Below are 24,875 nucleotides of genomic sequence, written 5' to 3' on the forward strand. Positions count from 1 at the left end.
AGGGAGCGCGTTCTGCATTGGATGGGTTTAACAGTACAGGTGTACAACGGGATTTATTTTTACAGCCATACTGAATGCAGCTTATCGAATCGTGTACTATTTGCATTCGATTTGAAATGATGAAGCGGATTAGATAGATGAATGTTTACGTGCGCAGTGCACAATGTCAGTTACATTTCGGTTTGGGTTTTTTTTCGCACAATGAAGAGCATTGTAAACAAGGGGATTCCCTACAGCTGTTGTCTCATTTTTCAAATATGAAAGTGAAACCGAACTTTCATTAAACCCCGCAGACTGCGCTCCGCCGCCAGACAGCTGAAGATGCCGGACACGCAGCCACAAGAGACGGAGAAGCGCTACGACCCCAAGGATTCCACCCTGAAATTCGTCAACAGGCCGGACGAAATCAGTAAATATGAATATATATATATTTTTCATTTGAATGTCTCATAAAGCTTTCTTTAATTGCTCGCTGAATAAAAAAACAAAAACAAAAAAAAACATTTGCAGCTAATTGAAAGTATGGTAAATGCTGAGCTGCTCGAAGTTCGTATTGTAGAGAAATGAAAAGGAAAAAAAAACATAAAACAAAAGGCAAAAAGCGCCATTTACATATATACATACCGAATTAATGTCCCGTCTTCTAAAACGAAGGACATCTTCCTTTTTATTCGATGGCTGCTGTCTTAATTTAGACGAGGGAATTTTATATTCTCAGGCTCACCTGACTCACTTGAAGGTCCACATGGTAAGGAAGCGCAATTACAACATGGGGGCACTGGGTCAGTTTTTGTGATCTTTCATGGTTTTATTTAATTTTGCTTATGTCACGTCTGAATCAAAAAAATAAACAAACGGCCGACTGGGATCTTGCGCTCTTATACACTTCTGGGAAACCACGACGTGCTTCATAATTTGAATTAGGGGGATTTGACTGTCACAGTGCTATTTCTAAACAGTCATTTTAAGGTTCATACTCTTTATGGACGTTCAGCGACAGTAACAAAATGTAATTCTAACTGTCGGGACAGTCAGAGGCGTAAGGAGGTCCATTGCATTAATCTGGGTGACTAGGTAGTTTAATTCTGTGCACAGGAATAGCAGCCAACATCAACAGTTTTCATGCAGGTGCCCAGAGACATTCTCAAACACACAGTTCTACAGACTCTCAAGGGTAGGAATAGCTTGGATACTGAATGCAGGAAAAAAAAAAATAACACCACTCCCGAAGGATATAACAGAAGCGACTCTGATTGCCAATATCATCATGAGCACTTTAACACTGGGCAGAAAAAAATGGTAGGCAAAATAATGCCTTGTTACATAGATTCGTGATAAAATTTCACTCACAGCCAGCTTTAGCATTTTTGCTGCCCTTGCTGAAGCTGACAATGGCTCCCTGCCACCCCCTTTGATAAGACACAAATCTTCACTGCAAGACCCTGGCATATTGTGTGAGCCTCTCTGTGACACACCAACAATGAGAACTTTCAGCCAATGAATTATTCAGCAAAAATGTGTCAAGAAATTGTGACTTCTCTCATATCTTTAGCAAAGATAGAAGTTTTTGTTCTTTTTAGTAATTTAGTATTTGTCTGTTATAATATGTATCATTTTGTAAAACAACCTAACTTCCTCCCCTTGGGACAAATAAAGTATCTATCTATCTATCTATCTATCTATCTATCTATCTATCTATCTATCTATCTATCTATCTATCTGTCTATCTATCTATCTATCTATCTATCTATCTATCTATCTATCTATCTATCTATCTATCTATCTATCTATCTATCTATCTATCAGAAACACCAACAGCACTATATCAATGTTATATAGTGCCTTTCATACTATCTATCTATCTATCTATCTATCTATCTATCTATCTATCTATCTATCTATCTATCTATCTATCTATCTATCTATCTATCTATCTATCTATCTATCTATCAGAAACACCAACAGCACTATATCAATGTTATATAGTGCCTTTCATACTATCTATCTATCTATCTATCTATCTATCTATCTATCTATCTATCTATCTATCTATCTATCTATCTATCTATCTATCTATCTATCTATTTTGTAGTGCCTTTCACATCTATTTATCTAAGCATCTCATACAGTTTTCATTATTCCCTTTCCTGAATAAACATTTTTTTAGTTACCATACCATACCATACCATTTTTATTTGTTGAGCGCTTAAAAACACAGCATTACAACTGACTGAAGCGCTGTACAATAGAAACAAGCAAGACTAAAAGCAAAATATTAAAAACAAACATTGAGAAAGAAAACAGAGACAATAAAAAACAGGTCAAGGGACCCAATAAAACAGAGAAATAACAAAAACAAAAGGAAGTAAGACAGGTTAAGAATTAAAAGCCAGTGTGAAAAAGTGCATTTTTAGGTGTGATTTGAATGTGGCGACTGAAGCGGCTTGCCTAACCACTAAAGGTAAGGAGTTCCAGAGCTTGGGTGCACAGACGGAAAAAGCCCTTTCACCACGAACTTTAAAACGTGCCTTGGGAACGGTTAGGAGCAGCTGATCTGCGGATCTAAGAACACAAGGGGGATTGTGACGATGGAGCAAGACACTCAAGTAGGCAGGGGCTAGACCATTTAGTGCCTTATAGGTTAAGAGGAGTATCTTAAAATCGATTCTAAATCTAACCGGCAGCCAGTGTAAGGTTTTTAAAATCGGTGTAATGTGTTGGCTTCTGCTGCTTCCAGTTAAAAGCCTTGCAGCCGCATTTTGAACCAATTGGAGTCTAGAAAGATTGGCTTTACTAATACCATATAGGCAGGAATTAGAATAGTCGAGCCGGGACATAATGAATGCATGGATTACTGATTCCAGGAGGTGGTAAGGCAGAATTGGTTTAAGTTTGGCAATTCGCCTGAGATGGAAAAAGCAGGATTTTACTGTGCTGTTGACTTGAGCATCCATTTTCATTTTAATTATAAAGCAGTTTCTATGGTGCCAAAGTCCATTTCCAGTTGACCAAAGCTTTATGTTGTTTAGTCATTGTTGTGCTGTAATATGAGAGCATTAAGTCATTTTATGTTTATTGTGTAATCTGAGAGCAGACTAAAGTACTCAAAAATGTCACAGTGTCACCATATCATTTGGTAATATGCTCTCTCTCAGAACGCTGGTCAAACAGAGCACATCAGCTTATTAAGTTCAGCATATTGTTGTTTTTAAGGTGCATATTATTTATTATTCTCTCCTCTCACAGCCGGTGATAATGATGAAAGTAGACTCAGGGCTGAGATGTCCTGTGGACATGCAGTTGATCCAAACTCACTGACGGCATGGTGCAGAAGTCTGATGGATCAGGTAAGTATTGTTTAACCTGCTTTGTTTTTTTTTTCCTTCTTTTGAAGAAGAAGGACACTTATGTAGCATTCCTCCACCTATTTTAATACCAAAAAGTCCAAACTATGCAGAAAGATACATTTATTTTTGAGAAAAGGCACACACTGGGGGGTTTGTGATTAAAAGGAGAGCACAAAGTGAAATAAACAAAAGAAAGACAAAAGTTGCTGTCTTTTTGGATGTTCTTAGATTGGTCCAGTCATCTCACTTGCCCTACTTTTCAGACTCAGTTTCATTATTTTTCTCACACCCTCTTTTTTTAATCCTTCCATTGAGCCCTGTCTCTACTCACCTCTCATGCCTGTACTTGTACTTGATATATCACACTCTAGGAGCAACCTGTAAAACTCATCCATGGGTTACTTTGGAAATCTGGAATGATCTCCTAATGTCCTGCGTCTTCTCTCTGAGCTCCATCTGGAGTCCCAATGCACTGTTAAACACCCAAACATCCATGGGAGTTTCTAGGAACTCCATGTGAAGAATGGGAAAATTATTCTGCCTTGGTGTGCACCATAACATTTGTCTTATGTTGGTCATCTTGGAGTTATTTCTTCTGAGGCGCAATTTAATAAGCATGTCAGGGCAGCGGCTTTCTTTAACATCCATCCATCCATTTTCCAATCTGCTGAATCTGAACTCAGGGTCATGGGGGGGTCTGCTGGAGCCAATCCCAGCCAACACAGGGCACAAGGCAGGAACCAATCCCGGGCAGGATACCAACCCACCGCAGTCCTTAACAGCTTAAACCAATTTCATGTTATGTGACTTCTAGTCATGGGGTATGTCAGATTTGTCAACAGATATCACAAATCTTGTCACTGGCCCATGTCAATTTAGACGACTGAAAATCACTTTGCATGACACATTGCCATTTACTGACTGAGTGCAGCCTTCCAGTGAAGTTTTGCTTTCAACAACAACAACAACATCTATTTCTATAGCACATTTTCATACAAATAATGGAGCTCAAAGTGCTTTACATAATGAAGAAAAGAGAAATAAAAGACAAAGTAAGAATTAAAATAAGACAACACTAATTAACATAGAATAAGCAGTAAGGTCCGATGGTCAGGGAGGACAGAAAAAACAAAAAAAACTCCAGATGGCTGGAGAAAAAAAAAAATCTGCAGGGGTTCCAGACCACGAGACCACCCAGCCCCCTTTGGGCATTCTACCTAACATAAATGAACAGTCCTCTTTGTATTTAGGGTTCTCATGGAAGGATGTGATGATGACGGTCATGTAGACTTCTGGCTTTTAATCCATCAATGTAGGAACATCTTGGTGCTTTGATCAGGTGGTGTGGCGCAGGTTGCCACCACAGAAAACTAGGAAAAGAAACGGAAGAGAGAGTTGGGGTTAGTACGGATTTTAGAGCCACCATGAACAGTTATGATAATTAATTGAATATACAGAGCATCAGGATTAAACTAAAATGAAGTTATGAGAAAGCCATGTTAAAGTAATGAGTTTTTAGCAGTTTTTTAAAGTGCTCCACTGTATTAGCCTGGTGAATTCCTATTGGCAGGCTATTTCAGATTTGAGGTGCATAACAGCAGAAGGCCCCCTTTTAAGTTTAGCTCTCAGAATTCTAAACAGACACTCATTTGAAGATCTAAGGTTATGATTTGGAATATAAGGTGTCAGACATTCCGATATATAAGATGGAGTGAGATTATTTAAGGCTTTGTAAACAATAAGCAGTATTTTAAAGTCAATTCTGAATGACACAGGTAACCAGTGTAGTGACATCAAAACTGGAGAAATGTGCTCGGATTTTCTTTTCCTAGTTAGGATTCAAGCAGCTGCATTCTGCACTCGTTGTAATCGATTGATGTCTTTTTTGGGTGGTCCTGAGAGGAGTGCGTTACAGTAATCTAGTCAACTGAAACCAAACGCGTGAACTCATTTCTCAACATCTTTCAATGATATAAGAGGTCTAACTTTTGTTTTGTTTCTTAAGTGAAAAAATGCTGTCCTAGTGATCTAATTAATATGTGATTTAAAATTCAGGTTACAGTCAACAGTTACCCCTAAATTCTTTACCTCCGTCTTGACTTTTAATCCTAATGCATCAAGTTTATTTCTAATAACCTCATTATATCCATTATTGCCAATCACTAAAATTTCTGTTTTCTCTTTATTTAGCTTGAGAAAATTACTACTCATCTATTTAGAAACACAAGTAAGACATTGTGTTAGTGAAACAACAGAGTCGGGGTCATCAGGTGCTATTGATAAATACAGTTGTGTGTCATCAGCATAGCTGTGGTAGCTCATGTTATGCACTGAGATAATCTGACCTAATGGAAGCATGTAAATCGAAAAGAGCAGCGGACCCAGGATAGAGCCTTGTGGAACACCATATAGAATATCATGTGTCTTTGAGTTATAATTACCACAACTAACAAAGAAATTTCTACCTGCCAGGTAAGATTCAAACCAATTTAAGACCCTGCCAGAATATTGTGATCAATGGTGTCAAATGCGGCACTCAGATCTAAGAGGATGAGAACAGATAAATGGCCTCTGTCTGCATTTACCCGCAATTCATTGACTACTTTAATGAGTGCAGTTTGTGTACTGTGATTTTGTTCTAAAACCCGACTGAAACTTATCAAGAAAACTTTCACCTTTTTCTGACCGCCTGCTGGAGCCTGAGCTGTACGAAGGGTTAACAGATGTGGGGAGTTCAGCTGCAGGCTCCACACCCCTTTTTTTTTCTTTTTTCTTCAGTCTGTTATGTTATGTAAAACAAGAGACATCAGACTGATAAGCTTCTCTTCTGTTTGTCAGGTCCAAAACACCCGTGTACTTTACCTCCCATCACTGCCTTCTATGCATTGTACTTCCGAATGAGCATTCATTGGTCGCCAGCTCTCATGCACACAGAGCTGTCCATGAGACATAAAGCAAAATCAAAAGTCATAGACTAGTGGGTTTGAGTTGAGGGTTATGGCGCATTAGGCGACTGGCTTCACAGGTGTGCACCACCGACTGCCTCTGGCTTGCTAAGAGTATACAAATGATGGCTACAACTGAAAATTAATAGAGAAATCATCAAATGTGAAATGGTCTTTATACGACAAGGTGTTTTCCTGATGCCAGATGCAGAGACATTTGTTGGTTCCCCTTCACAAAAAAGAAGAACCCACAGTTGTGTCTGAAATAACTTGAAACTGACAAATGTAATTGGCCCCCATCATTGTATATTCCGTATTTAACAAAAATCAGACTGTTTTAGAGTTTTGATTCAACAGAATATATCCAATCATAACCCAAATGAAAATGACATGGACAACAATGATGGGACCCTCAACCTCATATTTTATTGTACAGTCTTTACACTTTGCCATCACAGCCAACAAGCGATTCCTGCAGCTCTCCATGAGATGTCTGCACCTGTCCACAGGTCGTTTGGCCTACTTGTCCCAAGCAAACTTCTCCAGCTGGATCAGATTTAAAGAGGTCTTCTCCAGACTGCATTTTTCAGTTGTTTTCACTGACATTTGATGGGGTTCAAATCAGGGCTCACAGAAGGACACTTTAGGATACTTCAGTGTTTTGTTCTTTGCCATTCTTGGGTGCTTTTTGCTGTGTGTTTTGTCTGCTTATTCTGTGAAAGGCTCCAGGAACTGCGACTGAGACAGAGCTTTCTGACATTGGGCAGGACATTTCACTTCAGAATGTCCTTATAGTCTTAAGAATTCATTGTTCCCTGCACAGACTCAAGGCAACACATGCCAGAAGTAGCAAAACAGCCCTGAAACATAAGCGAGTCCCCTCCATCTTTTATAGTAGACCCGGCTTTCTTTTCTTTGAAAGCTTCATTTCCTCATAAAAGGGAGAGCCCTGCCACCATGTAGAGAAAGCTCATTTTGGCTGCATGTACCCGTGATTTCACTTTTTCAGTCAATATCCAAAGCTCATGACCATAGGTCAGGGGTCTCCAACACGTCACTCGCGAGCTACCGGTAGCTCGCACACCCCTTTCCAAGTAGCTCGCCAAAGGGTTAATGAATCCTACATAAATTTGAAAACTTGATTAGTCAAATTAGGGGTGGGTGATCTTTCCAAAAATCATATCACAATCCTTTTCACATCAAATCATGATCCACAATCTGAATTGCAATCTATCTTTTCAATGTGGCATACACTTAAGAGAATATCTGGACTCAAACTCACCAAGACCTAAGTAATACTTTGTTTTAAATATCAAAGGTGAATTCAATTGTTCTCTCGTTCGCTAGCTAAGCAGAGTTAAGGAACGCGCCCCAAAGCTGGAGAGTGAGTGAGGAAGGCCCCCTACCCCGATCTCGGATTTGCACAAATAAATCGTTACCGCAAGCGAAACTATGATAAATAGCGAAAAGAGAGAAGTCGCAAAATCAACCGGAATGATCAAGCAAATTATAGAAAAAAAACAATCTAAATCTGTTAAGTAGTTCTCACGTGAAAAGCAGGCAGACATACAGACATTCAATTTTATATTTTATATATTAGTAAACCTTCAAAATAATGTGCATAAGTCTCAGCAGCATTATCAGCATTTCTGGAGTTTAGTAGAGCCAGATAACTATAAGAATCTTCACCAAGCAGCTCTGAAAATGTCTGCTTTGTTTGGGTCACCATACCTCTATGAGTCTGACGTGAATGTCATGATATCAAAGTTCAGAACACGACTGACAGACGAACACTGAAATGACTCCAGAAGAGTGAACCTGAGGAGCTCCACTCTACCACACACCTCAGTGCCAGTCATCTGACTAATTAAAAACCACATCACACATGTGACTGGACCTGTGACAAAATGACAAATGAATATGTCATATCTGTATATTTGGAATTGCATTGTTTTGACAGCATCCATCCATCCATTTTCCAACCCGCTGAATCCGAACACAGGGTCACGGGGGTCTGCTGGAGCCAATCCCAGCCAACACAGGGCACAGGGCAGGAACCAATCCCAGGCAGGGTGCCAACCCACCGCAGGACACACCCACACAAACCAAGCACACACTAGGGCCAATTTAGAATCGCCAATCCACCTAACCTGCATGTCTTTGGACTGTGGGAGGAAACCGGAGCGCTCGGAGGAAACCCACGCAGACACGGGGAGAACATGCAAACTCCACGGGAAGCGAATCCGGGTCTCCTAACTGCGAGGCGGCAGCACTACCCACTGCGCCACCGTGCCACCCGTTTTGACAGCATTCATGTTTTAATGCAATAGTGTGAGATACACTAGAAAATACATACAGACGTACAAAATGCACTTGCAGGTGAACTCAATATTTTTTTGTGATGTTTTAATGCAAATTGTGAGTTGTGGACACCAACATTTTGTAAATGTTCAGGCAAAACGAGCTTATTCAGTTTGTTTGGGTTGAAATAAGCTATGAGAATAAACGTTAGAAAACATGAGGAGCTCTCAGCCATTTTCATTCTGTAAAAGTAGCTCTTAGGGGAAAAAAGGTTGGAGACCCCTGCCATAGATGAGGGTAGGGATGTAGATCACTGGGAAATCAAGAGCTTCACCTTCTGAATCAGCTCCTTCTTCACCACTACAGACCGGTGCCCCAATCTGTCTGCCATTCTCCCCATCCCTATTCCCCCTCACTCGAGAGCAAGATCCCAAGGTATTTAAACTTGTCTACTTGAGGCAGTAACTCACCCCCCACCCCCCGACTCAGTTTATGAAAATGGTTTTAATTAAGTCTTGCCTTTGCCCTTTTTTTAAAAACATTTATTGAATTTATTAAAATCAAATAACATTCCATACAAGCAAGTCAAGTTTTACAAAACAAGGTTCGAATCAAATCAATCCCCAACCCTGAGAAAGAGAGCTAGGCCAACAGAGTAAAACTTTAATAGTAGGAAAAATAAATCAATAAATAAATACATAAATAAATAAAAATAAATAGAATAAAAAAAGGGAAGAGAATCTTCTTCCTCAATTTAAATGCTTATTCTAAAATGTTAATGATTAGGTCCTGCCAGGATTTGAAGAAGTTTTGCGCAGATCCTCTAAGTCAGTCAGTCAGTCATTATCCGACCTGCTATATCCTAAGACAGGGTCACAGGGGTCTGCTGGAGCCAATCCCAGCCAGCACAGGGCGCAAGGCAGGAACAAACCCTGGGCAGGGTGCCAGCCCACCACAAGGAACACACACACCCACCCACATACCAAGCACGCACACTAGGGACAATTTAGGATCGCCAATGCACCTAAGCTGCATGTCTTTGGACTGTGGGAGGAAACCCACGCAGACACAACAACAACAACAACATTTATTTCAATAGCACATTTTCATACAAATAATGGAGATCAAAGTGCTTTACATGACGAAGAAAGAGAAAAAAAGACAAAATTAGAATTAAAATAAGAGAAAACGAATTAACATAGAATAAAAGTAAGGTCCGATGGCCAGGGAGGACAGAAAAATCAAAACAACTCCAGACGGCTGGAGAAAAAATAAAATCTGCAGGGGGTTCCAGGCCACGAGACCACCCAGCCCCCTCTAGGCATTCTACCTAACATAAATGATATCAATCAGTCCTCTTTGATGATGGTCACATTGACTTCTGGTCTTTAATCCATCAATGTAGAGACATCATGGTGCTTTGATCAGGTGGTTGTGGCGCAGGTCACCACCACAGAAAACCGAAAAAAGAACAGAAGAGAAAGTAGGGGTTAGTACAGACTCGGGGTGAACATGCAAATTCCGTGTAGGGGTGACCCGGGAAGTGAACCCAGGCCTCCTTAGCAGCGCAAATTGTGACGATCCGCTAAGTGAGAATTTGATTTTTTTCCAATTTCAAATAATATATAACATCAGTAATTCACTGACTTAACAGACGTGAATTAGGATTCTTCCAGTTGAGCAAGACAAGTCTACGTGCCAATAGTGAAGTAAAGACTATTGCAGTTTGTTTGTCCTTCTCCGCTTTAAGCCCACCTGTGAGCCCACCACACACAGCTGTTAATGGATTACAAGGGATTGTGACACCAAGGCTGTCTGATAGGCATTAAAAGATTTTGGTCCAGAATGATGTTAATTTGGTGCACACTCAGCACATGTGGCCCAGTGAGGCTGGAGCTTGATTGCAACGTTCGCAGGTTGATATTGCCCTGGAAATATTTTGGACAATTTTAAACAAGACAGATGCGCTCGATATATAATTTTAAGTTGAATAATTAGCAGTAACTCACCCCCTTACTCAATTTATGGAAATGGTTTTAATTAAGTTTTTGTCGTTGCCTTACTTTATAATAATAACCTCTCTTACTGTATTACTACTATTAATAAAGGTTGCCTTTTTTATCATGTCACTACTTTATTTTGGTTGGCTCATCCACATTTTCACACTAAACAAACTGCACACAGCGAGCTGCACATTACAACACAGTGCACCATGCTGTGGTCATGCAGCTCATCTTTTTCTTCAGAGAAACCTACATCAAGGGGCTGCCATGTGCCCACACCCACCTCTGTATCAGCAGGTTGGCATTTGTCTGACTACACGACTGTCTCATGCGAAGGGGCAGGTGAGGGTGACTCAGTGGCTCAATGACCATGAACTGACATCAGGCTCAATGCTGGTTCCTGCCTTTTGCACAAGAGTGCCAGGTTAGGCTCCATTTTCTGGACTAAGTGAGTTTGGGCCAAAATAAAAAAACAAACAAAAAAAACAAAACAAAGGGTGGATAGTTCTTCAGTCCTTCCACAATGTTTGATATGCCTTCTGCTTCATAACACAGAAATTGATTGGAGTCTTTCTCTGTGTCTCCTGGCTTATATTTCAGGGTCAGTATGTTTTCAAGTGCCCCGCATTAAAGAATGGAACAACTCAAAAATGTGACGCAGTCTGGTCTTATGATGAAGTCCGAAGGGTGGCATTGCTGACTGATGAGGAGAAGGCCCACTTTGAAGAAACCCTGGCAGTTCTGGCTGCTGCTGAATATTGTGAATTTAAACAGGTAATCTCTTTATTTCACTATTATGTATCTGCTATGATGACTGATATGCCTTCTCCATGTCCTTTAATGTAATTAATTCAGTAAAGTCTACATTTGTGGTGTATCCTCACAGCTCAAGGTCTTGGGTTCAATTCCCAGCCTGACTTTTTATGTTCTCTCTTTGCTTGTATCAAACTGCTCCAGTACCCCAAGATGTGCTGGTTTAGTTCTAAACTGGCACAGTGTTGGTAAAGGTGCCTTGTGATAGTTCATTATGCTCCTGAGATAAGCTCCGGCTTCCAACACCCCTGCAAAGAAATGGGTTCAATTCACGGATGGTTGACCATCTTTAATTGTGACAAAGGAGAACTGTGTATCTACGTATAAGAAGTTCAGGACATGCGATATTTATTACAGAGTCAGACCACTGGTAGAACATTCAGAGGGCTCCACACAGCAGCTCAGGAGAAAGTTTATGGATGCTTTATTACTAGAGTTACCACACATCCCTTATATACGGGACATGTCCCATATTTGATCATTTTGTTCCCTGTCCTGTACTGACCTTTCAGGGACACCCAAATGTCCTGTATTTAGTTCATTTTCAAAGTTTGTAATAAAAATATACAGTTAGGTCCATAAATATTTGGACAGAGACAACTTTTTTCTCATTTTGGTTCTGTACATTACCACAATGAATTTGAAATGAAACAACTCCGATGCAGTTGAAGTGCAGACTTTCATCTTTAATTCAGTGGGTTGAACAAAATGATTGCATAAAAATGTGAGGCAACTAAAGCATTTTTTGAACACAATCCCTTCATTTCAGAGGCTCAAAAGTAATTGGACAATCGACTCAAAGGCTATTTCATGGGCAGGTGTGGTCAAGTCCGTCGTTATGTCCTTATCAATTAAGCAGATAAAAGGCCTGGAGTTGATTTGAGGTGTGGTGCTTTCATGTGGAAGATTTTGCTGTGAACAGACAACACGCGGTCAAAGGAGCTCTCCATGCAGGTGAAAGAAGTCATCCTTAAGCTGCGAAAACAGAAAAAACCCATCTGAGAAATTGCTACAATATTACGAGTGGCAAAATCTACAGTTTGGTACATCCTGAGAAAGAAAGCAAGCACTGGTGAACTCAGCAACGCAAAAAGACCTGGACGTCCACGGAAGACAACAGTGGTGGATGATTGCAGAATCATTTCCATGGTGAAGAGAAACCCCTTCACAACAGCCCACCAAGTTAACAACACTCTCCAGGGGGTAGGCGTATCGCTATCCAAGTCTACCATAAAGAGAAGACTGCATGAAAGTAAATACAGAGGGTGCACTGCAAGGTGCAAGCCACTCATAAGCCTCAAGAATAGAAAGGCTAGATTGGACTTTGCTAAAGAACATCTAAAAAAGCCAGCACAGTTCTTGAAAAACATTCTTTGGACAGATGAAACCAAGATCAGCCTCTTCCAGAATGATGGCAAGAAAAAAGTATGGAGAAGGCTTATTATCCAAAGCATAGCACATCATCTGTAAAACACAGTGGAGGGAGGCAGTGTGATGGCTTGGGCGTGCATGGCTGCCAGTGGCACTGGGACACTCGTGTTTATTGATGATGTGACACAGGACAGAAGCAGCCGAATGAATTCTGAGGTGTTTAGAGACATACTGTCTGCTCAAATCCAGCTAAATACAGCAGTCAAATTGATTCATGATACAGATGGACAATGACCCAAAACATACAGCCAAAGCAACCCAGGAGTTTATTAAAGCAAAGAAGTGGACAATTCTTGAATGGCCAAGTCAGTCACCTGATCTTAACCCAACTGAGCAGGCATTTCACTTGTTGAAGACTAAACTTCAGACAGAAAGGCCCACAAACAAACAGCAACTGAAAGCCGCTGCAGTAAAGGCCTGGCAGAGCATTAAAAAGGAGGAAACCCAACATCTGGTGATGTCCAGGAGTTCAAGACTTCAGGCTGGCATTGCCAGCAAAGGGTTTTCAACCAAGTATTAGGAATGAACATTTGATTTCCAGTTATTTCATTTGTCCAATTACTTTTCAGCCCCTGAAAGGAAGGGATTGTGTTATAAAAATGCTTTAGTTGCCTCACATTTTTATGCAATCGTTTTGTTCACCCCACTGAATTAAAGCTGAAAGTCTGCACTTCAACTGCATCGGAGTTGTTTCATTTCAAATTCATTGTGGTAATGTACAGAACCAAAGTTAGAAAAAAGTTGTCTCTGTCCAAATATTTATGGACCTAACTGTATATACAGAGTGTTTGCTGTCTGTTTGCAACTTGTTCAGTTGTTATGGTTGGCTGAGGACAGCGACACTCTTACCGTTTTGCTCTCCAGCTGTGCTGCTATGCAGTTCTGTATCAGCATTGCAACATACAGTGACAACAAAGTGTATTGTTACTACTTGCCATGGCCCACTTTTTTTCTATCTTAAAAACTAATCCATCCATCCATCCACCCCAAGATGCCAAAACGTAAGTGTAAATTTCGTAATGAATTTTCCAGCAAAATGGACATTTATCAAACAAGGCAGAAGCTGTTTTGAAACAAACTGTGGTGTATGTAATTGCATTTTCAGTAAATAATTTTCAAATTATTTTACTTTTGTTTTCCTCATAACCCATTAAAATCCTTGCTTTATGTTTTTAACTTATGTCTCTGCTTATATATAATATCTTGGTCTGGGTGTGTAGGGGGCATGTATAAATTTATATACAGTATCTCACAAAAGTGAGTACACCCCTCACATTTTTGTAAATATTTTATTCTATCTTTTCATGGGACAACACTGAAGATATGACACTTTTATACAATGTAAAGCAGTCCGTGTACAGCTTGTATCACAGTGTAAATTTGCTGTCCCCTCAAAATAACTCAACACACAGCCATTAATGTCTAAACCACTGGCAACAAAAGTGAGTACACCCCTAAATGAAAAATGTCCAAATTGTGCCCAATTAATCATTTCCCCTTCCCGGTGTCATGTGACTCATTCGTGTTACCAGGTCTCAGTTGTGTTAAATTTGGTGTTCTCGCTCTCACACTCTCTCATACTGGTCACTGGAAGTTCAACATGGCACCTCATGGGAAAGAACTCTCTGAGGATCTGAAAAAAAGAATTGTTGCTCTACATAAAGATGGCCTCGGCTATAAGAAGACTGGCAACACCCTGAAACTGAGCTGCAGCACGGTGGCCAAGACCATACAGCGGTTTAACAGGTTCCACTCAGAACAGGCCTCGCCATGGTCGACCAAAGAAGTTGAGTGCCCGTGCTCAGTGTCATATCCAGAGGTTGTCTTTAGAAAATGGATGTATGAGTGCTGCCAGCATTGCTGCAGAGGTTGAAGGGGTGGGGGGTCAGCCTGTCAGTGCTCAGGCCATAAGCCCGCCGCACACTGTATCAAATTGGTCTGCATGGCTGTCGTCCCAGAAGGAAGCCTCTTCTAAAGATGATGCACAAGAAAGCCCGCAAACAGTTTGCTGAAGACAAGCAGACTAAGGACATGGATTACTGGAAACATGTCCTGTGGTCTGATGAGACCAAGATCAACTTATTTGGTTCAGATGGTGTCAAGCGTGTGTGGCGTACAAAGACAAGTGTGTCTTGCCTACAGTCAAGCATGGTGGTGGGACTGTGATGGTTTGGGGCTGCATGAGTGCTGCCAGCACTGGGGAGCTACAGTTCATTGAGGGAACCATGAATGCCAACATGTACTGTGACATACTGAAGCAGAGCATGATCCCTCTCCCTTCGGCAACTGAACATGATAACGACCCCAAACACACCTCCAAGATAACCACTGCCTTGCTAAAGAAACTGAGGGTAAAGGTGCTGGACTGGCCAAGCATGTCTCCAGACCTAAACCCTATTGAGCATCTGTGGGGAAGGTGGAGGAGCGCAAGGTCTCTAACATCCACCAGATCCATGATGTCGTCATGGAGGAGTGCCAGAGGATTCCAGTGGTAACCTGTCAAACTCGTGTGAACTCCATGCCCAAGAGAGTTAAGGCAGTGCTGGAAAATAACGGTGGCCACACAAAATATTGACACTTTGGGCACAATTTGGACATTTTTCACTTAGGGGTGTACACACTTTTGTTGCCAGTGGTTTAAACATTAATGGCTGTGTGTTGAGTTATTTTGAGGGGACAGCAAATTTACACTGTGATACAAGCTGTACACGGACTACTTTACATTGTGTCAGTGTGTCATATCTTCAGTGTTGTCCAATGAAAAGATAGAATCAAATATTTACAAACATGTGAGGGGTGTACTCACTTTGTGAGATACTGTATATAGTAATATTGAGAGAGATTTTAAGAGTGCCCCATATTTCTAATTTTCTAATCTGGCAACCCTATTCATTACATAGTATATACAGTGCATCTGGAAAGTATTCACATGTTGTTATGTTGCAGCCTTATTCCACAATGGATTAAATTCATTTTTTTCTTCAGAATTCTACACACAACACCCCATAATGACAAAGTTTACTTGAGGTTTTTGCAAATTTATTAAAAATAAAAAAACTGAGAAGTCCCATGTCCATAAGTATTCATAGCCTTTGCTCAATACTTTGTCGATGCACCTTTGGCAGCAATTCCAGCCTGAAGTCTTGTTGAATATGATGCCACAAGCTTGGCACACCTATCCTTGGCCAGTTTCGCCCATTCCTCTTTGCAGCACCTCTCAAGCTCCATCAGGTTGGATGGGAAGCATCGGTGCACAGCCATTTTAAGATCTCTCCAGAGATGTTCAATTGGATTCAAGTCTGGGCTCTGGCTGGGCCACTCAAGGACATTCACAGAGTTGTCCTGAAGCCACTCCTTTGATATCTTGACTGTGTGCTTAGGGTCATTGTCCTACTGAAAGATGAACCGTCGCCCCAGTCTGAGGTCAAGAGCGCTCTGGAGCAGGTTTTCATCCAGGATGTCTCTGTACATTGCTGCAGTCATCTTTCCCTTTATCCTGACTAGTCTCCCAGTTCCTGCCACTGAAAAACATCCCCACGGCATGATGCTGCCACCACCATGCTTCACTGTAGGGATGGTATTGGCCTGGTGATGAGCGGTGCCTGGTTTCCTCCAAACGTGACGCCTGGCATTCACACTAAAGAGTTCAATCTTTGTCTCATCAGACCAGTGAATTTTCTTTCTCATGGTCTGAGAGTCCTTCAGGTGCCTTTTGGCAAACTCCAGGCGGGCTGCCATGTGCCTTTTACTAAGGAGTGGCTTCCGTCTGGCCACTCTACCATACTGGCCTGATTGGTGGATTGCTGCAGAGATGGTTGTCCTTCTGGAAGGTTCTCCTCTCTCCACAGAGGACCTCTGGAGCTCTGACAGAGTGACCATTGGGTTCTTGGTCACCTCCCTGACTAAGGCCCTTCTCCCCTGATCGCTGAGTTTAGATGGCAGGCCAGCTCTAGGAAGAGTCCTGGTGGTTTCGAACTTCTTCCACTTACGGATGATGGAGGCCACTGTGCTCATTGGGACCTTCAAAGCAGCAGAAATTTTTCTGTAACCTTCCCCAGATTTGTGCCTCAAGACAATCCTGTCTCGGAGGTCTACAGACAATTCCTTTGACTTCATGCTTGGTTTGTGCTCTGACATGAACTGTCAACTGTGGGACCTTCTATAGACAGGTGTGTGCCTTTCCAAATCATGTCCAGTCAACTGAATTTACCACAGGTGGACTCCAATGAAGCTGCAGAAACATCTCAAGGATGATCAGGGGAAACAGGATGCACCTGAGCTCAATTTTGAGCTTCATGGCAAAGGCTGTGAATACTTATGTACATGTGCTTTCTCAATTTTTTTATTTTTAATAAATTTGCAAAAATCTCAAGTAAACTTTTTTCACGTTGTCATTATGGGGTGTTGTGTGTAGAGTTCTGAGGAAAAAAATGAATTTAATCCATTTTGGAATAAGGCTGTAACATAACAAAATGTGGAAAAAGTGATGCGCTGGGAATACCTTCCGGATGGACTGTAAATAACCAGACCTCTGCACATGCTCTTCAGAACATGTGCACCATCCACCATATCTGGAACCTTTTTAAGACAAGATTTTACAAAAATGTTAAAAGATTTTTTCTTTGCACAGAGAACCACAGACATGTGGAGTAAGTGACCAAATAATGTGGTGGATAATAGGATTTTAGAGACCTTGAAATCTCAAAATCATGGTATTTTGGGCAATCAAAGTGTCTGGATGGACAAACTCTTTGGGCTGAAACACCTCTTCTTGTCAAAACGTTTTTAAAGTTCTAATGTTTTATCAGAGAATCTGTTAATGATTCATCACGGTAGTGCACTGGTTTGAGATTTTGAGAAATCAACATTGCAGTTTCAGTCTTGATAATCTTTAGAGCTAAGGCTGCACTGTTCACGTCATGCTCCCCATATTCCTGCATTCATATTCTGGCAGCACAGCAAATACGCACAGATGTATTGACTGACAAAGTTTCATTAAAAATAAAAGAAATCTAAATAGTGCAAAACTTTGTAAAAGTCTTTAATTTCCAATTCTTATTCCAGGAGCTCTAACTTAATGTTTCTGTTACAATTATTCCAAACCAGTGTCCAGGGTGCAAGACCTGTGTGGAGCGAGAAGATCTGACCAACCTATGTGTTCTCTGCACCATCTGCACAGCTATGAAGGGAAATCTGTACCAGTTCTGCTGGCAGTGCCTGAAGGAGTGGAAGGGAGCGGCGCCACGATCCGACCGCTGTGACAACGAAGGATGCACCAACCAGCAACTCAACACCCTGCGGTCCTGCAAACTTGTTAGCTTACCTGAAACTATGATAAATGAGTGCCCCCAAATCCGCGCTTGTCCAACTTGTGGAAATCTTGTTGAACATGATCGGACAGGGTGCAAGAACATCCGCTGTAACAGGTGCCAGGTTGAGTTTTGCTTTGCCTGTTTGGAGACGACAGCCGCCTGTCAGAACACCCGCAGCGATTATTTTGGCCTCTGTGCCAAACCGGTGGCTCCAAGGCAAACGAGCATTCCCGTTTGGAGGAAAAATTAAGAAAGAGATGCATTCAAAGTTAATACGAACCACTTGCATTTATGGTAGGTATTATCAAAAAGTTAATAAATGACCGTTATCACTTGCATTCATTCTAAGCTTTAGACTTTAGTGATTCTATCAAAGAGGCTAATGCGGCTTTACTAGCAGATTTTAAAGTTTAACTTGTACACGCTTCTGTGGCTGTTAGGATTATGGCAGTATCTTCCCCAATTTACATTTTTCTTTTTCTTTTTTTCATTTTCTCTTGCTCCCTGATTTTTAATCTTGTTTTCGTTTTATTTTATGATGTTCATTTTTCCTGGTCCCTTACACTCTCTCGTATCCTGTGTTTGCAGATTTGGGGCTTCAATCTGCATTAAGGTTCTCAGGTGCTGCTGTAATTTGGGCTGCAGTTACTTGAGAGGTCTGTTTAAGTCTCTTCTGTTGTGATATTAGATACTTTGTTTGTATGTAAAGGACCTTCCAAACTAGGCTCAGTGTTATTTTGGACAAGACAGATGAATCGGACTTGTGAGCTTTTTTGGGTTAAATGGCCTGTTCTTGTTAAAATGGTTCCTTCTGTGCTTACAGTTCTCTGCTCAGAGTAACTCCAATAAAATACCTTTAAACATTAATATGCTTAAGTTTGGGTTTTATTTATTATTTGGTTACTCTATGGTTGGGGTGATTTTTTTCTTTTAACTTTTACTTTTTATATATTTAGAGTTTTTAATTTAATGATGCATACTGTATGATTCCTCTTGTTGTAGACCACTTGGATCCACTGCTGCTTTGCCTATCAGTCAGTGAGTGGAGTGGAGGATACAGTTATCTGTCTGCTTCACAAGGCTGGACAAAGCTGGCAGCATTGTGTGCAATCTGTATTTTTAATTTCTCCAGTGCTTTCAATACGATCCAGCCCTCCCTGTTAAGGGGTCAGCTCAGAGAAATGCAGGTAGATGAGCCTGTGAGGTCCTGAATAATGGAGTATCTGTCTGTCAGATCACAGTGTGTGAGACTCAAGGATTGTGTGAGCAACACTGGAGCACCACAAGGAACAGGCCTATCTGCCCTTCTCTCTTCACTCTGCAAACCTCCTACTATAAATATAACAGAAGGTCATATCACCCAGTAAAATTCTCAGATGATTCCGCACTTTTCTGGGGTATCAATAAAAGGGATGAGACAGAAGAGAGGAGTCAGGTGGAGAACTTTGTTTATTGGTGCAAAGAGAATTGTCTGAATCTTATCATCAGCAAATCCAAGCAACTGCTTTATTGACTTTTGCCACACCAAAGAGCCTCCATGTCTAGTCACTCTTCAAGGAGTGAATGTAGAGGTGGTGCATCCCTACAAGTACTTGGGGGTCCACATTAATGACAGTCTGGACACAGAGAACACAGAAGAACTGGAGAATATAGGAGACTATGTTCCTTTAATGTGGGAAGTGACAACCTTCACATCTTCTAAAACTCAGTGAAAGCCAGTGTGGAGTGCTAGGCTGGTATCATCACTTCAAAAGAGGGGCACCGAATCAACAAGCTAAATGAAAGGGCATGCTTAGTTATGGGACACACTCTGGACCCCCTGGAGGTAGAAAAGCAGGAGAGAATGAAGACAAAACTGAGCACCATTAAGAACAATGCAGCACACCAACAAGGAGGACTTTCAGCCAATGAATAATTCTACAGAAGTGTGTCAAGAAACGCGACTGGGTCTCCTTTATACCAACTGTATAGAGGCTCACTGGGACAAGAGACAGTCAAGTCAGCTGTCTCCTTGTCTATCTTTTATATTCCCCTTCATTTTTAGTCATTCTGGTGTGTGTTCAGGCCAAAGTGTGCGTGTATGTATATATATATATATATATATATATATATATATATATATATCCATCCATCCATTTTCCAACTCGCTGAATCCAAACACAGGGTCACGGGGGTCTGCTGGAGCCAATCCCAGCCAACACAGGGCGCAAGGCAGGGAACCAATCCCGGGCAGGGCGCCAGCCCACCACAATTTAGAATCGCCAATCGACCTAACCTGCATGTCTTTGGACTGTGGGAGGAAACCCATGCAGACACGGGGAGAACATGCGAACTCCACGCAGGGAGGACCCAGGAAGCGAACCCGGGTCTCCTAACTGCGAGGCAGCAGCGCTACCACTGTGCCACCGTGCCACTATATATATGAGTATGCGACATGTGTTTATATGAAACAACCGAATCATTGTCCCAGTGAGCGGATTAATCATATGAATTTGCTGAAACTGCGGAAGGACAGGGATTCTGAGCCCTCCTCCGGATGGCCCCGCTTTCTCATCGCTCATATATTACACCTTAATTTCAGAGATAATCTGACTTGCCAACAACGATGGGAGCTCAAAGCAGTTATCCTGTCTTTCCCTGAGGTAGTCAGTGAAAATCCAGGATGGACCTTCCTGGTTATGCATGACATTGTGATGAAACCTGGAGTTATAGTCTGAGAATGCCCGTACAGAAGGCAAAAAAGGCTGAAGTGGAGCTGGAGATCAGATGAATGCTGGACCTAGGTTTGATTGAGGAAAGTTATAGTCCCTGGTCCAGTCCTGTCGTCATGGTCACTAAATCCAAAGGAAGTTTGAAGTTCTGCAATGATTTCCGTCCGCTTAACCAAGTCTCCCAATTCGATGCCTATCCGATGCCGGCGAGTGGGCAACCTCCGCGAACGGCTAGGAAACGCCAAATTCTTGACTACTTTAGATATGACTAAGGGGTACTAGCAGGTTCCACTAATGGACTCCGCTAAGGAAAAGACAGCGTTTAGCACCCCTAGCGGGCACTAGCAGTATCGTGTTCTCCCATTTAGATTACATGGGCCACCTGCGACCTTCCAAAGTCTGGTGGACAATGTGCTCCATCCTCATAATTCATATAGTGCTGCCTACTTGGATAATGTTGTCATCTATTCCAGCACCTGGGAGGAACACATGCAGCAGAAAGGATCTGTATTGCGGTCACTGGAAAATGCTGGTCTTCGTATTAACCCGAAGAAATGTTACTTTGGGTTGGTCGAAGCCAAATATTTAGGCTACCTAGTGGGCCAGGGTATGGTGAGACCACAGTGTTCTAAAATAGATGCCATTTTAAATTGGCCCCGTCCGATAAACAAGAGGCAGGTTCAGGCTTTTCTTGGCTTAGCGGCTTACTATCACCGGTTTGTACCCCGGTTTTCTGAGACAGCAAAGCCCTTGACAACCCTTACAAAGAAGGGGAAACTTAATCATATGGTATTGGATGAAACATCACAGGCTGCATTCAATGATCTGAAAATGTCCCTTACGTCAACTCCTATATTGAAGGCACCTGACTTTTCTATGCCTTTCATTTTCCAGACGGATGCTTCGGACACAGGTCTTGGAGCCGTGCTGAGTCAAAGTGTCGATGGATTTGAACACCCCATTATGTACCTGATTCAGAAACTGCTGGATCGTGAAACCAGTGGAGCGGGAAGCTTTGGCTATTAAATGGGCGATTACTCAGCTGAGATACTTCCTCTTGCGGCATGAATTCACTCTTGTGATGAACCATGCCTCATTACAGTGGATGGCCTTGTACAAGGAGTCCAATCCATGCGTCACAAGGTGGTTTTTGGATCTACAGCCGTATAAATATTTGGTTGCTTATCACTGTGATGTACTGCAAGCCCATGCCAATGCCCTTTCTCGATGCCACGACTTCTCGGACAGGTACACCTGACCAGGCAGGTCTGGTCTTAGGGGGGGGCCATGTCACAGTATATATATGTCTATCCATCCATCCATCCATCCATTATCCAACCCGCTATATCCTAACTACAGAGTCACGGGGGTCTGCTGGAGCCAATCCCAGCCAACACAGGGCACAAGGCAGGAAACAAACCCTGGGCAGAGCACCAGCCCACCGCAGGGCGCACACACACACCCACACCAAGCACACAATAAGGACAATTTAGGATCGCCAATGCACCTAACCTGCATGTCTTTGGACTGTGGGAGGAAACCCACGCAGACACGGGGAGAACATGCAAACTCCATGCATGGAGGACCAGGGAAGCGAACCTGGATCTCCTAACTGCGAGGAACCAGTGCTACCACTGCGCCGCCCTATATAAATATATATACAGTGATCCCTCCTCGATCATGGGAGTTGCCCCCACAAAAGGTGAAAATCCGCGAAGTAGAAACCATATGTTCATATGGTTATTTTTATATATTTTAAGCCCTTATAAACACTCCCACACTCTTATAAACATTTCCCGCACAGTTATACAGCATAAACCCTTTGTATTCTCTTAGATATTAGGTAAGATTCATTGAAATTATGTATGTAAACACACTGTTTATATACAGTAAAACCTAAATATTATTTTAAAGATATCGAGCGTCTCCGATATCACATATATTACAACCATTACGATAGACAGGCCACCAGCAATAAATACGTACAATGGAAGAAAAATTGTAAACAGTAAAATGTGTGTACAGTGACTCTGAACATACTTACATGTACTAAGTACTGTACGTAGAAAATTAATTATGGTTACTCACCAACAATGACACGACGACTTGTCCGATAACGATGAGTTTAATTTTACTGCACAACAAAGGATAGCGTTACAGCTCTTCTAAAGGAGCCTCTTCAGGCGACTGTGTAGCACCGCCGTTGTTCTTCTTCCGGCAGTCTTCAATCCAAATCCCTAAAGCAGATTCCGTCTGGACTACCGCCTTATTACGTCCACTTACAACTCGTTTTGCACCCAAGTAAAAGGACACTGTGGCCGTAGATCTTATATTCTTTTCCTCCTTTTTAAATAAAAAGAATCGTGGACTCATTGATGCCATAATGGCGTCCTACAGCGGTGTAGCTGTTCCCTTCCTTCATCATATCCAAAACTTTTACCTTTTTGGCAATTGTTAGCATCTTCCGTTGGCGCTTGGGCACGGCCCCTGAAGCAGTAGCAGGAGCAGATCGTATTGGAGCCATAACGAAGGGCTTGACTATGCACAAAGATAAATACAAAAGAGCACAAAAGTTAACTCTTTACACAGCAAAACGCGTTGATGCTGAATGAGCAAGATGAGACTTCCTGGTTAACACAGCGGAATGGAACGCGGCGATGCGTCGCTGAGCCAATCAGCACACAGGAACTTAACTGCGTGCTCTGATTGGGTAGCTTCTCAGCCATCCACCAATAGCATCCCTTGTATGAAATCAACTGGGCAAACCAACTGAAGAAGCATGTACCAGAAATAAAAAGACCCATTGTCCGCAGAAACCCGCGGAGCAGCGAAAAATCCACATTATATATTTAGATATGCTTACATATAAAATCCGCAATAGAGTGAAGCCGTGAAAGTCGAAGCGCGATATAGCGAGGGATTACTGTATATATATATATACAGTACTGTGCAAAAGTTTTAGGCAGGTGTGAAAAAATGCTGTAAACAAAGAATGCTTTCAGAAATATAAATAATGATTGTTTATTGTTATCAATTTACAAAATGCAAAGTGAGCGAACAAAAGACAAATCTAAATCAAATCAAAATTTGGTGTTCCTACCTTTTGCCTTCAAACCATCATCAATTCTTATAGGTCCACTTGCACAAAGTCAGGGATTTTGTAGGATTCTAGTCAGGTGTCTGATCAACCAATTCTACCAAACAGGTGCTAATGATCATCAATGTCATACGTAGGTTGAAACACAGTCATTAACTGAAACAGAAACAGCTTCAAACTGGGTGAGGAACAGCCAAACTCTGCTACCAAGGTGAGGTTGTGGAAGACAGTTTCATGTCATGGCAAGATGGAGCACAGCAACAAGACACAAGGCAGTTCTACTGCATCAGCAAGGTCTCTCCCAGACAAAGATCTCAAAGCAGACTGGGGTTTCAAGATGTGCTGTTCAAGCTCTTTTGAAGAAGCACAAAGAAACGGGCAACATTGAGGATCGTAGATGCAGTGGTCGGCCAAGGAAACTTAGTGCAGCAGATGAAAGACACAGAAAGCTTATTACCCTTCAAAATTGGAAGATGTCCAGCAGTGCCATCAACTCAGAACTGGCAAAAATCAGTGGGACCCAGGTACACCCATCTACTGTCCGGAGAAGTCTGGCCAGAAGTGGTCTTCATGGAAGAGTTGCAGCCAAAAAGCCATACCTCCGATGTGGAAACAAGGCCAAGCGACTCAAGTATGCATGAACACATAGGAACTGGGATGCAGAAAAATGGCAGCAGGTGCTCTGGACTGATGAGTCAAAATTTGAAATATTTGGCTGTAGCAGAAGGCAGTTTGTTCGTCGAAGGGCTGGAGAGCGGTACAATGAGTGTCTGCAGGCAGCAGTGAAGCATGGTGGAGGTTCCTTGAACGTTTGGGGCTGCATTTCTGCAAATGGAGTTGGAGATTTGGTCAGGATTAATGGTGTTCTCAATGCTGAGAAATACAGGCAGATACTTATCCATCATGCAATACCAT

At 41.9% G+C, this 24,875-nt stretch overlaps 2 protein-coding genes across 3 annotated transcripts in view; one reads left to right on the plus strand and one right to left on the minus strand.

The window, feature by feature from the left end:
• Positions 1–24,875, minus strand: part of LOC114660439 (serine protease inhibitor Kazal-type 1-like) — an 821,621-nt gene that overhangs the window by 133,516 nt on the left and 663,230 nt on the right. The window lies entirely within an intron of this gene.
• Positions 239–19,019, plus strand: si:ch211-212k18.15 (uncharacterized). Its single transcript, XM_028813136.2, has 4 exons — positions 239–409; positions 3,247–3,347; positions 11,197–11,370; positions 17,947–19,019. The coding sequence occupies exons 1-4, from the start codon at positions 322–324 to the stop codon at positions 18,400–18,402; spliced, it is 819 nt and encodes a 272-aa protein (XP_028668969.1). The 5' UTR covers positions 239–321; the 3' UTR covers positions 18,403–19,019.

The sequence above is a fragment of the Erpetoichthys calabaricus genome, chromosome 11 (assembly GCF_900747795.2).
Source record: "Erpetoichthys calabaricus chromosome 11, fErpCal1.3, whole genome shotgun sequence".
NCBI classification, from domain to species: Eukaryota; Metazoa; Chordata; class Cladistia; order Polypteriformes; family Polypteridae; genus Erpetoichthys; species Erpetoichthys calabaricus.